Source organism: Pseudomyrmex gracilis, unplaced genomic scaffold (genome assembly GCF_002006095.1).
Source record: "Pseudomyrmex gracilis isolate BER0280 unplaced genomic scaffold, ASM200609v1 scaffold_666, whole genome shotgun sequence".
In the NCBI taxonomy this organism is placed as follows: Eukaryota; Metazoa; Arthropoda; class Insecta; order Hymenoptera; family Formicidae; genus Pseudomyrmex; species Pseudomyrmex gracilis.
Window position 1 is genome coordinate 39700 of NW_018021250.1, and position 14213 is coordinate 53912.

At 34.5% G+C, this 14213-nt stretch overlaps 1 protein-coding gene and 1 long non-coding RNA gene across 2 annotated transcripts; one reads left to right on the top strand and one right to left on the bottom strand.

Moving 5' to 3' along the window:
* The first annotated feature begins 10282 nt into the window (after positions 1-10282).
* LOC109861271 lies at positions 10283-11017 on the top strand. The gene is made up of 3 exons (XR_002250938.1): positions 10283-10391; positions 10745-10856; positions 10972-11017. It is a non-coding gene; the product is annotated as an uncharacterized LOC109861271 (long non-coding RNA).
* An 870-nt stretch (positions 11018-11887) lies between these two features.
* On the bottom strand, positions 11888-13176 carry LOC109861270 (putative nuclease HARBI1). The gene is made up of 3 exons (XM_020440844.1): positions 13031-13176; positions 12576-12843; positions 11888-12415 (listed from the first exon to the last, which is right to left on the bottom strand). The coding sequence occupies exons 1-3, from the start codon at positions 13174-13176 to the stop codon at positions 11888-11890; spliced, it is 942 nt and encodes a 313-aa protein (XP_020296433.1).
* Positions 13177-14213: the final 1037 nt, after the last annotated feature.

Below are 14213 nucleotides of genomic sequence, written 5' to 3' on the forward strand. Positions count from 1 at the left end.
GTGTCGCGCCCTGTGGCAACCAGCAGTTCTTCCTAGAACTGCTGCCTTCCTGCTACCTAACTAGGTCATTGAGCAATGACAGTGATGTCTCATCACATTGCTCAATGGCCTCATCTTAACACAAAAATTGGCTCACAACAGATGTATGCGAGGATACTAAAGCATCTTATACGTGACAATGAAAATTGAATAATGTGCAAATCGAATAATTCTCTTTAAACAAGATGGTATCAATCTTAAGCATGTGTACAACAATCACGTGAACACGGATATGTCACACGAGAAGTTTTGTACGTTATGTTGCAAATGTTGGCAACACAAATACGGATTTTTAGTAATTGACAAGGACAGTCTTCTAGACAGCGGTCGCTATAGAAAAGGATTTAACGAATTTGCAATACCGTCGAGTGATTAATCGTTGTAGAAACGTCGATCGAGCATCATCTTTTATTAAACAACATGGCTTCATCACTCAACGAAAGCAATGAAAGTATAAATTGCGAGAAAGTAGCAAAGGAAATTGCAACAACGAGTCAATGTATTTGTCAAAAATATCGCGCTTTAAAAACTGGCAAACTAGAAAAAGAAATTGCATTGGAAAGACAGTTCAAACCTATTATCGAACCCTTACAACAGATTGTCAAAAATATTGAAATTAATCCAAAGACGGACATATCGTTTCTCAAAGACACGCCACACGACACCCGAAAGAAGCGGAAACAAACGCAAGCAAATGAAACACTGTCCCCTACTCTACATCAGTCGAAGCGCGCACGATATAACACGCAAAGCCAGTGGTTACTTCTACACCGACAAACAAACGAACCGAACAGCAATTGACATGGGATTCTCCATTGATTGATACTATCGTCGATACTGATGTTACTGCCAACGAATCGTTTGAGTCGACTGTTCAAAGTCAAATGCAAACATTAGAGGGTCTTGAAATGTTTCAAAGTCACTTTGGTCCGTTGGCACAACAATATATGAGAACTATCCTAAGTGGTAAGAAAGAGAGCAACATAGACTACGTTTGCGGTTTGAATTTCGACAACAAAGAAATGATGCTTGGTGATAAACGTTTTGACGTGGATGAAGAGGATAATATAATCATAGACGGTATACAATTCACAGCAACACAAGGATTGTACGAATTGATTTTCATGAAATGTCCTAGGAGCAAATTATATACCGAAAAAGATAACGATATAAAAACATACTGGAACTGACAAATGCTCACAGAAAACATCATAACAAAGAAAAACATCATCGGTGCGATACTGGGTAACTAAGGATATAAGTACAAATACATAATTGCGCCTTTAATATCGAGTGTGAGTACCAAGCAGAGGAAAGGTATAAACATACCGCGTGCTATGCTAAGCAATCGGAAGATCCAATATGAGCACTAAGATGAACCTCCATCCAATGAACTTGTCAATCGTTTGCGATTGCTAGACGCATCTCATCAAGCGGGCAATAATACTCACGATAACGAAATCCTGTCGATCTTCGAAGAACTGCGCGAAGCAGGTCTCATTATAAATTAAGTAGCGCGCCGGTATTAGAGTCAGTTGTGTGCGAGTCATCATGCTAATTAACAAATTCGGGATATCGCTTGAAACACATGGAGCGTCAATGCATTACGAAAGAGAGGCGCTAATGCAAAAGTATGTGCGTAATACCGCTCTCTGTTTTGTCAGCTCCGGCTACGATGCAAGGTCGCGCAAGATACTACATGTAGCGTAACCCGATACCGACACTGACGCTGCCAACAAACGATATGTAGATATGTGTGTCACGAGCGTGAAAGAATGGCACGAGACACGCGAGAGAAGAATTATTGCATTACAACAGGATGTGCAAACGTTGCGCGACGCTATAAAACAACTTCAGAATATGTTTCAATATCTATCAACTTAAAGTAAAACAGCTGCTACAACAGAGTAAACGTACAGTAAGATAACTATGGCGATAATTCATGTCAATCGAAAAGCAACGTCTTGTAAAGGAATTGCACGCTCCGGCAAGACAAAATTTTTCTCGTATACACGTTACGTTGTACGCGGATACGATGATCTCTGGCAAGCGGATGTGGTAGAAATGCGTCCGTATTCGCGCTTCAACAAAGGCTACCACTACATACTTACGGTTATCGATGTGCTGAGCAAGTATGCGTGGGCTTAGGAGTAAGAGTGGACGCGAAGTTGCCAAAGCTTTTGCAGGAATATTTCGAGATAACAAACGATATTCAAACAATTTGCAAACTGATCGCGGAAAGGAATTCTCCAACACAGATGTACAGGCATTGATAAAAAAGCATAGCCTCAATCATTATTCTACATATTCGGTTATAAAGGTCTCAATTGTGGAACAATTCAACCGTACGTTGAAGAACGACATGTGGAAACAATTTACATTTAACGGAACGTACAAATAGATTGACATACTACCGCGTCTCCTTGTGGAGTACAACGCGAAAAAACATCAAACTATCGATAAGCGACCTATCGATGTTACTCCTGCAATCGCTAATAACTCTCTTAACGGTGTACAGCAATGTCAAAATCGCTGGACCAGCACAATTCAAAATGGGCGATCCGGTACGCATAAGCAAATTTAAAACACTATTCGACAAAGGATATACACTAAATTGGACAACTGAAGTATTTAAAATCGGTAAAATACAGACGACTTATCCCGTGACGTATCTGCTTGAGGATTCACGCGGACAATCTGTTGCTGGAGGATTCTACGAACACGAACTGCATCGCGTTGCAAATCCAGACGTTTATCTCGTTGAAAAAGTATTGCGCAAGAAAGGTAACAAAGTTTATGTGAAGTGGCTGGGATTAGACAAGTCGTACAACTCTTGGATAGATAAAACTAATGTATGTAAACACACGCATTTTATACATAATTTACAGTTATAAGTACTTTTACAATATATTACATATTAATTTACAATATACATATAATATACATTATACGTGTTTTTCTTGTGGTATTTTGTAATGTCCCCATGGCAACGTTTCAGTAGAATCGAGTACGATATATCGCTTATCATCGTACGGACTTAGAGCAAGTTTCGATTCAGACACAGTGTATACTTCGTGTAGCTTTGATCGTATACACGACTGTCGACGCATCTTTTCGATTTCATCGTTCAAACACTGCTTGTAATCATCGAACGTTAATGTTCGCGTTACGACGCTACTTTTTACACCTTTGGCTTTTTTCATGTCTCTCTTTCCGTCTACCTTCAATGCATACATTTTTGCTCGAAGTCGGTCAAATTCAGTTATTATCATTTCGTTATTTTTATCCTTCATCAATCCTGAAATCTTTTTGTTGACGCGCGGTATACCATACACGTTATCAGTCGGATAATCACTTGTATCGAATCGTGTGATATCACGTTTCATGACATCGTACACGTTTTTCGCATTCAATAAAATAAATGAGACTGTCTGTGTCGGTGTACATAATTTTGCATTTATCTCGGTATAAAGGTGTCATGTAATCGTGGTGAAATTTGTACAAACATGTCTTGAATATGTCTAATATACACATTCCTACGATACCTAGATTGGTTTGTTGAATTTTATTTTGAGTTTGCGCAAGTCAACTGCAATAAAATTTTCAGAAAAGACGCATTGGCTATGAAAATTTGGTTGGAAGATCAATGCTTCCACACCGTATCTTCCATCCCACTTTGTTAAGAGTTTTATATCTACATGTTTACGCACATTTTCCATAGTTTTACACAAAAACCGCATTATTCATCAATTTGTATAAATTTATTTCAAAGTCGTTTTTAGCAAGCGTTCAAATTGTGTATTTAATTTGATGTAACTGCGGAGCCGATTATTTATTCGATGTAATCACTGAGATTGCATGAATTGTAATATGCGGTGAATCTTTGTAATACAAAGACCGTGTCACACACATTGTTGCAGGGCACGATAGTGAATGATGTACCGCGTTTTGTTATGTAGTGTTGCGAGCAGCTTCTCCTGTCGCTTGCCAGGCGACTTATCACGCGTCGGACAGAACGGTAGGTCAGCGTGTACGTCGTACAGTTCGCGAGGATACTCGAGGTCGACTTTAAGGATGTAACCACTATCTGAGGTTGATGCCACAGACATCACGTCGACACTCCAGACGTTGTCTACTCATTGGAATGCGGCATACAGTAGTGGCTGACACACTGCCCAACCGTACAAGTTATTTATATCAAAATACATGAAATATGACGTTGGTTTTGATGTGTCATACGTCTGCATGTACTTGTTATTAGCGTGCGCGTATCTTGCGCTGCACTGACTAAGACCACCGCGTATACCGCGTTTGATAAATATAATCATATCAACATCTGTGAGCAGGTCGAACGTTATGCCTGTGTGTTTTAGCATAGCGTTCCACGTGTAACCGGGTAAAGTATAACAATGCGCAAGATCTAATCCATAACTTCGGATACAACTTTCGCGGAAATTCTCAAATATATCAGCCAATAATAAAACATCAGTCTTCAAATATAAATCATTATATTCACCTAACGTACTAATAGAAAATCATTGCCAGATGTTTACAGCGTGTGCATATTCACTCTCAGATATTGTTTCACCGGTCAAGAAACTGTAGAATGACTCACGCGGTGGTAAACGTCGCTTTTGCAACTTGTCGACATAGTCTACGTATTCGTACGGAAAGACTCTCTTACGCGTTAATAATTCAAAGTTTTCGATGGATACATTTCTGAATTCTGCTTGTAAAATTTTTAACTTGTCTTTGTTAAGAAACGATGCTAGTTTATCGAGGCTAGCACTAAGAAATTTGTACGAATCAATGAATCGTACCTCTATATTGTAACTCTTTGAACTACTTTTTTTCGGTTGCGTGACGTTCTTGGAAAAAGATATATATCTCTTCTTGTTAATATGGAGAACAGTAATCTTTCCTTCAAACGATGTTGCAACTTCTTTAATAATAAAGTGATAAATTGTAAACAATTATTAGAATACAATGTGAATCTTTATAATTTAAGTTGCAGATGGAGTGTGCAGGACCTCTGTATCGACCAGTCAGATGACAATGATCGCGAACTTTTATGTCATCTGCTGCGAATGGTTTTTTGCACACGTGACAGTGACTCGCGTTACAATAAGCTGATTTTTGTTCTTCTGTTAACGTTTCCATGGGCACATAGATAGATGGGTAGATAGAATGATTTTTATCTGATTAGCGAATTCTTTGAGTTTTTCAACGAACCATGCGATGCAATCTTCGCCGCGACGATACCGATAAACAGAAAAGGAGTCGTTGTATGAGCAGCAGACGTAAAATCCTATGCTAAATGCCTTGTGATGTTGGTACGCATAGGACGTTTCCTGCTGTTGCGTCTCTCCATCAGTCTTATATAATACGCTCTCAAGGTAAGCGTATACTACAAACGGAAGACGTTCCTGTCTTCTGTGGTTGCTAAAACTGAGCCACTTATCATCTTTCCGGTAACCGGATCGCGCAGTTGTTCAAGTTTCCGCAATCTACCGTGTGGACATTCAACTTGTCCAGAGAATGGAAGTAGTGTAAACATCTGCAAAAAATATACATATTACATTAATTTCTCATATTGTCACGCATCCTATATATATAGGTATATAATGCAAGCATACTTATTGCAAATATATTCTTTCCATTGTGTTTGCATACTTGTGCACTCACAAGTCGAGACAGATTCTTTATGCATGCAAAGTGCCCCAGATTAACTTCTCGCGGATCCGAAACGTAGAGCAAGTTTACGTGCTCTACGTTGCTTCTCTCTCTTCTGCTCTGTAAGACGTATTAGAAGGATGACAAGTTCATTTGGTTCATTCTCCTTCCTTCTCAATTCCATGTTGTACACATTGACAGAGATGTTGTTGAGCCGTTCAAATTTTGGTATTTGGTGTACACTCATTGGAAACACAATGTCCTGTAGATTCAGCATTGTCGTATAGTGAGGATACGATAATGCGCGTTCTACATGTCTTTCGACTGGATAAAAAGCGGCAACCGATCATGCAAAGCATGCATTGTCTTCAGATAGCACATTAATTACCACTCTCTTAAATTTAACTTCTGGTGGCAAATTTATACGACATCCTGCGCGCAATGGATTGTACTTGTTCACGTTTACGATTAAATTCAGTATACGTGACAAAGCCAACCCACTATTACGTTCTTGGAATTCATCTAAAGACGTTACCGTGGGTTCGATGACATATCGCTCGTACCACTCATCTAAATTGGTTGCACAAAAGAGTTCCGAATTTCTCGTAGTTATACTTTTATTCGCTCCGTTTTTCTCCTGATACAAATTCACCATTGAACACTGTATTGACTTTGAGATTACTGTGTTTCTCAATGGCGTTTTGCACTTTTTCCAACACCGTGCTTTTTGCGTGTTCGAGAAATGGCGAGGTTCAACATGATAATAGCACCCGTCATTAGTCTACTCTCAAAAGCGGTGTCAATCTCTCGCCATGTGAGAGATACTGTGTAAGTCCATGTCCGGCACCAATATATGCAAACTGTCAATGCAGTGAGTTTTTTGATCCTTTGAGTTGCGCAATTCTAACGATCAGCGAATGTCTGACTCCTACAGACAGTCGTGGACGTTTGTTCCGACTATGTTCTTCCAATACTTTGACATTCTTCACATCGCTGCTCCCATGAGACAAACTCTTCTCACGAGTTTAAACAAGTTCATTGCTCTAATATATCGCACTCTAACTGCATAAGTGTATTTTCCATTTTTTCACTTTTTTGTAACACGTTATTTTTGGAACATACACCGACTGATTGTCTAATCTGTTTTCCGATGAAATACTAATTTCATGCGACGCTTGTTGCCTTTTTATAGTGCACTTTTTGCTGATGCTGCATTTGTTTGGTTTACGAAAAGTAATATCGCACATCTTTGTTTTATAGAAATGAAATTTGATACTGATCTGACAAAAGTGCAGTTTTTTGCAGAATTTATGAGTCATACATATAATACTTTGTCATCAATTTTTTCTCTAATATGTAATTAGTTGTCACCAGTATTTTTTGATCTAATATAAAATGAGTCATACTTTTGGATGCCATCATCACTTTTCTAATACAAAGTAGTGGGATCGGTCAGTATTTAAGAGAACTCTTACGAGACATCGCGTTAGTCGATTTTTCACCATAGTTTCAGATGAATACAACATGTATACCGTAGCGGCCAGCAGGAAGTGTAACGATGCAACGAAGATTGCACGCAATAGGTAAGTAGACTGTCGCATTACTTGGTTTTGTTTTGCCATGTACAGTATGTACATATGTTACACTTTATTCACTCGTGTAACTATTTTTTTTATAGTGTGTCAACTGCGTCTCCTCCACATCGGGCGACTCGCATTTTGGGAAGACGGTACGCGCTAACATCAACAGCGTACAAATACATTGAAATTGGAATAAGTGTCGGTCCAATCTCCTATGTAGAGATAGTTATTGGAGACAACTATGGAAATTCATTGCTTATACCATTTTCCACATGGCAAACGATCATTCAGAAGCAGACAGCTATTCACCAACTGCTACAATCAGCCGATGTATCTGTTACTTTGTGGCTTCGCGATTTGGCGCTAAATATCGTTATTATGCGTGACGCACGAGTTGTAAAATTTACGTTAAACGATAAGTGCTTGTATGAAACCACCAACTGCAAAATTTTTATTAACTTTACATTTTTGTATTGAAAACATGTATTATTGGTTGGCGGAACACACTCATGTAGTCAACACAAAGTTTGCGCAGTTTGTTCACGTGTTACGAGAACAAAATATCACTGATGTATGCAAAGCTGCAACAGCGATATGTTAAAGTCAAGTGTATGACAATAGCGCAATTATAGATTGCGAGTTGTTGGCATGCGCTTTAAAAGATATTGTGTATCATGCGTGTAAATAATATGTAAACATTGTCTTCTTAATAAAAATCTAGATATAACATATAAAAAATCTAGATATAACATATTTACTGTACAAACATTAGACATCGCGACACATATGTAAGATACAAAAATGGATATGCGCACACGCGTGTAAAAAACTATTGTGCATGTATGTAATATGTATATAATATACTTTGTAACGATGCATGAAATCATTGCGTTCTAAATAAGACCTAAATATATCCATAATTCGTCTTTGTTGTTTATCACTACACTTACAACTTCGCGCGTAGATTTATCGCCAAAAAATGCAAGTTTTTAGACTGTATAACGCTGCGACACGTATCGTAGTACACAATACATACAGGGTCATCGAAAAGTATTAAACCCCCCTAATATCTTCAGTTAGAATGCATTTTGGAGAAAATGTCCAATAACAAAGTTGTATGGTTTTCAAGCGAGGAGTAAGATGATGATCTTGACTTTGATCTTGACCATGTCCTTTAAGGTCATTTCAAGGTCAACTTTATTTTTTTAAATAGAATTCCCTACAGTTTATTGGATATTTTTATAGCTTATCTCGAGAGCTTTCCAAAACACTATAATAAAACATTTTTTCATTAAGTACTTTTTGAGTTATAAAGGTTTGAAGTTAACAATTTTTTGACACAAAATGTAAAATATCTTGTAAAATATTATTTAGTTTTTAGTAATCATAACTTTAATACTTTTGTGCGCAAAATAATGAGACCAGTTAATTGGTTTAAAGAAAATACATTAATCAAAAAGTGTCGGATCCCCCTAATATTTTCAGTAAGAATGCATTTTGGAAAAATGTCTAATAGCAAAGTTGTACGGCTTCAAACGGTTATGCTAGTAGGCTACGGCGGAAACCTGCCCGAAGGTGATCGCGAAAAGTTGCTCGAATGCGTGATGTCCAACGGCGTTAGCGGGAATCTGCCCGAAAGCGTTGGCGCCAATCTTTATTCTCTCACTCTCGCAGGCACCAATGTACGAGCTTGCAAATACACAATACGTAAAAATAACTGCAACATTGCGTAGAAAAAACAATACAATGTTTTGTGGTACATGTTCTAGTAAACAAAAAATTATTTTACATATAAATACATATTTCACATATATAAGTACATACCGTAGAATTGCCATATTGTTCTCCGTCATATTGCCACCACGTGACGTTAATGGTGATCGTCGGGGTCCGCCGCCATATTTCCCGCCGCGTGACGTCACTTCCGGTGACATAATTGTGATTGTCGGAGTCCACCGCCATATTGCCGCCGCGTGACGTCATTTTCGATGACATAGGCTGCGTTCCGTAATGTACTGCCAGTACTGTCAGTATTGTAAATAGCGTTCCGAAATAAGATGCAGCGCACTGCGACAGTACTGGTAGGAATCTATGACGTCACTGATTTTGACGTACTTCCTGTTGCTGCTACTGTGGCTAGCGAGGTAAAGCACTTGCAGTAATCAAGATGGCTGCTTCCATGGTTGCCAGAAAATGAATTTACTTAACCTTATCCTTATAGAAAGCTAAATATCATTGTAATGGCTGCCAAAAACATTGAATTTTTAACATTAATTGATGGCGAAGAAAACAAATCTTATGTTCTTCAAGTTACTACAAAAGAAGCTGAAAAAGCTAGAAATGGTAGAAAATTTTACTATTATTAAAATTAAATATGTACTTAAATATACCATATACACAAAGATTCATTCAAAAAATGCAAAATACATACTGAGTTATATAAAGTCACTATAAGGCAATGAAAATTTTCGTATTTATTATGATTTACTTTTCTGTTTCAGATTTACAATTTGCAACAGTATTGCTGAATCGAGCTAAACTTAATAACAACGCAACTGACGACAGCATTGGTATAATATTTACAAATGATCTACTAATTTTTTAAATATATTTCTTAGATATTTACAGTAAATTTTACAATTTGTAGGTCATGTTAATTTTAATTTAGAAAGTATTTCTATATTAGAAGATACAGATGATTCCAACTTCAGTGAAACAAATGAAAATATCAAGAGTAAAGGTACAAGTATAAACTAGTTTAAAAACAGACCAACAACAACAAGATTGATTCTATTAAAGTGTTTATTTTTAACAAAGCTTATTCTTTTGTGATATTTAGATAATCAGCATAATTGGTCTAGAGAAGAAACATTGCTTTTACTAGATATATATACTAGTAAAGAAAAGGAATTCCATAGTGGCAAATGCACAGTTAAACATTGCTGGGAAAATGTTTCAAAAGAAATGAAAAATATGGGACATAATATAAGTGGTAAAAAATGTTCAATAAAATTTCAAGCATTGAAAAGAACTTACAAAGCAATTAAAGATCACAATAATCGATCGGGAAATGATACAAAAAAATGGGAATATTTTGATGTAAGAATCTTTCCTTTATTATATAAGTTTTTATATAAGTATATATATATGAAGTTTGTATTATACATGAGTTTTACACATTTGGAAAAAAGTAAAAATATTAGTTTCATAAACAAACCATAATAATTTATATTAATGTAAATATAATCACAAATACAATCAATTGACTTAAAATAACATTAATTTTTTTCAAACATGTAAATAAATCTATAAATATGTTAATAAATATAAAAAGTTAAATATACACATGAATGTACACATTTATGTGCATTTAACTTTTTATATTAATTGTTATTTTTATATTAAATAGCACAGTACATTATTATGTGTAAAATAATTTTTGTATATTTTAGGTAATGGATAATATATTTAGTAAAAAGCCTTAGGTACAACCCTTATCAGTTACAGGAACAAGTGTCGATATATCTGCAACTTCTTCAGGAGAACAAAATGATCAACAATCAGGTATTTGTATATATATATATTACTATCTAATTATTATGTGTTCTTTTTAACATTATATAAAAACAAATTTTTAACATATATTTGTTTAATAACAGTATTTTTCTTGTTTCTACAGCAACATCAAAGAGAAAATCAAACGTAGAAAAATATATGGAAAAATTAATAGCAGAAAAAAACTCAAACGTGAAATTATTGAAAAAAGACACCAAGAAAAAATGGAACAACTAAAAAAAATCGAGAACTTGTTAAAAAAAGTTATTTAAAATTAAGTTTTTTTATTCTTTTGAAAATAGATTTATTTTGCTTATTGTAATCTTGGGACTGTTGTTTTTGTTTTTAACAGAGTAAATGTACAATCAATTAGTTATAAGTACAAAACTAAAAACATTTTATTTGCTGTTATGGTATTACATATATCTATCTACATTAAGTATTTATTATCTCAAAACATAGTGCATTTTATTAGTTATAAACTAAATTCTTAGAGCGCTAATTTTGTTTGCCAAGAAAATACTCATTTTTTTCAAGTTTTACTTGAACATTTTTTACTTAAACAGGTTTTACTTCTCTCTTGTTATAACACTACTACTACTTAAAAGATATTACAATATTCTGCTGTGATATTAAATATAATTAGATATTGCAGAAGTTGGTTAATTTGTTAAAGACTGACTATATAAGATTCTATCTTGTTTAAAGAAAGAAAATAAAAAATTTTATGTACGTTCTATAAAATAAAAACAAATTATATGTAAGTTACTAGTGTTGAATAATAAAAACTGTGATATAATAAACTAGTTATTTTTATTTTTTTCATACTAGTCTTAATATTATTTGTAGACTTAAAACTAAAAAAATTATATTAAGAATTATTAATCTCTTATTTAGAGATATAAAAATTATACATATATATACAATATATATATACATATATATAACATATTAAAAACCATTACATTAAAAAACTATATTAAATTTTGTTATAAAACTTAAATATTACAATATAAAATTAAATAATATTACGATATAAATTAACGCAAGTTTCTAAATGATTGTGCAATACGGTTTCGTTTTTGAACACCTTGATCTTTACTTTGAGCATCAATAGGATCACAATTAGGTACAAACTCTCTTTCATTTAATATAATAGGTATTACATCTATCATGTCATTATGTAACAGACAAATGTTATGTAAAATACAACAAGCTACTACATATTTGGGTATCAAATCTGTTCTGGTCATTGGCAATTTATCAAGAATACTACAAAATCGTCCTTTCAAAAGTCCCAATGACCTTTCTACAATCATACGTGCAGAAGAAAGTATTTGATTGTATTTTATTTGTATCTCCGTTAAGTGTCCATTATCTCGAAAAGGAACCATTATATATTTTTGAATTTCATATGCAGCATCTCCTAACAGATGACTATCATCTGGAAAATTTTCTTCTGTATACATATTTTGAAAACCTGATAATCGGAGAACTCTCATGTCATGTGTGGAACCAACTTGTCCAGCATAGCAATGTAGAAATTTTAAACTGGCATCACATATAACCTAGAAAAAACATTATTATCGACTCTTTACATAAGTAAAATGTAAATAGTGCACTCATTACATATACACAATCTAGTTATATATATATATATATATATATATATATATATATAATTATATATAATTATATATAAGTAAATGTAAAACTATCCTTTTGTACCTGTAACTGTATTGAATGATACCCTTTCCTATTTATATAACATTCTGGATTAACTTTTGGAGCTGCTATTTTTATATGAGTGTCATCGATAGCACCTATTGCTTTTGGGAAGCCATATCTGTTTTTTATTAATGTTGAAGTATTCTCTGCTTCTTCTGCTGATGGCCATTTTATAAATGTATGCAAATAAAAATATAAAGCAGAAACAACTCTCCTTACGCTTCTCCAAGCGGTTGCTTTCCCTACACCAAATCTATTGCTTATACTTCTATTAACAAAGAATGATAAAAACACCAAACCTTGTTTCAGATATATTTAATTTATAGAAAAACAAAGTAAAAAAGTACTATGTAGAGTATTACAATAGAGAAATACGCATAAACAAATCTATGAAAAATATTATATATGCTTGATATAATTATTTCAACATATTTAGAAAATTATTAACTACTTACTTATATGAATCAGGTGTTGCCNTCATCCAAATACATAATAACAATTGTTTTTCTGGTAATAATGGACAACGTCCTAATTTTCCTAAATCTTTTGCAAGATGTGGAGTTAATAACTCCAATAGAAATATAAATGTTGTCCGTCTCATTCTGTAAGCACATAATCTTTAAATTGAAAATTATATACTTAATGAAAAAACAAAATTGTTACCATTCTCTTCATTGATCATATTCTAAAGTTTTACGTTTTATATCAACTTTTCTTATTTTTTGATTTTTTATGTAAAAATTAACAAATTTATTTACTAATAAAAAAATTTATTTATAAGCGTGATCAATAGACTAACAAAAAAATATAATAAAAGTAATAGAAATATGTGTATATATATGTATATATACACATATATACGCACGCGCGACTATTATATATATTTTTTTTAAGTTTTTATTATTACACAACATACCGAAAATGCATTTTAAATTCCATTTCTGAATATGATGATACAATATTTTTTACATAATTCTGGCATCGTATCCTTGATACATAGGTTAATCGATTCAGTTTAACTATTATTTCAATATCTGAATTATTTGAATCACTAGGATCACTTGATTCATATATACTATTTATTAACGTATTCACAGCCAATGTTATTATATCTTTATTATTGTCTACCATCTCATTCATTGTAAAATATAATTCAAGAGTAACTTACAGAAACTTGTTGGAAACATACTGCTATTGCGTTCCGTTTTCCCTTTTTGCAGTAATGAAAAAGTGCACAAAGTTAAAACGGAACGCTATCTACAGTACACTTCTGTGACGTCATACCACTAGTACTGGCAGTACATTTTAAAACGCAGCCATAATAGTGATCGTCGGGGTCCACCACCATATTGCCGCCGCGTGACGTCACTTCCGGTGACGTAATGGTGATCGTTGGGGTTCACCGCCATAATGCCGCCGCGTGACGTCACGTCCTGTGACGTCATACCCCCTGACGTTATTTTTTGCGTGACGTCATACCACGTGACGTAATTGTGATGTCACACATTCCCTGTGACGTCATACCCCGCGTCCCTTTTCCCCGTGACATCATCGTGACATCATCGTGACATCATCTTGACGTCGCCTCTCCCCCTGTGACGTCATACTCCGCACCTCCCTCGGAGCTCCTGGGTTAGA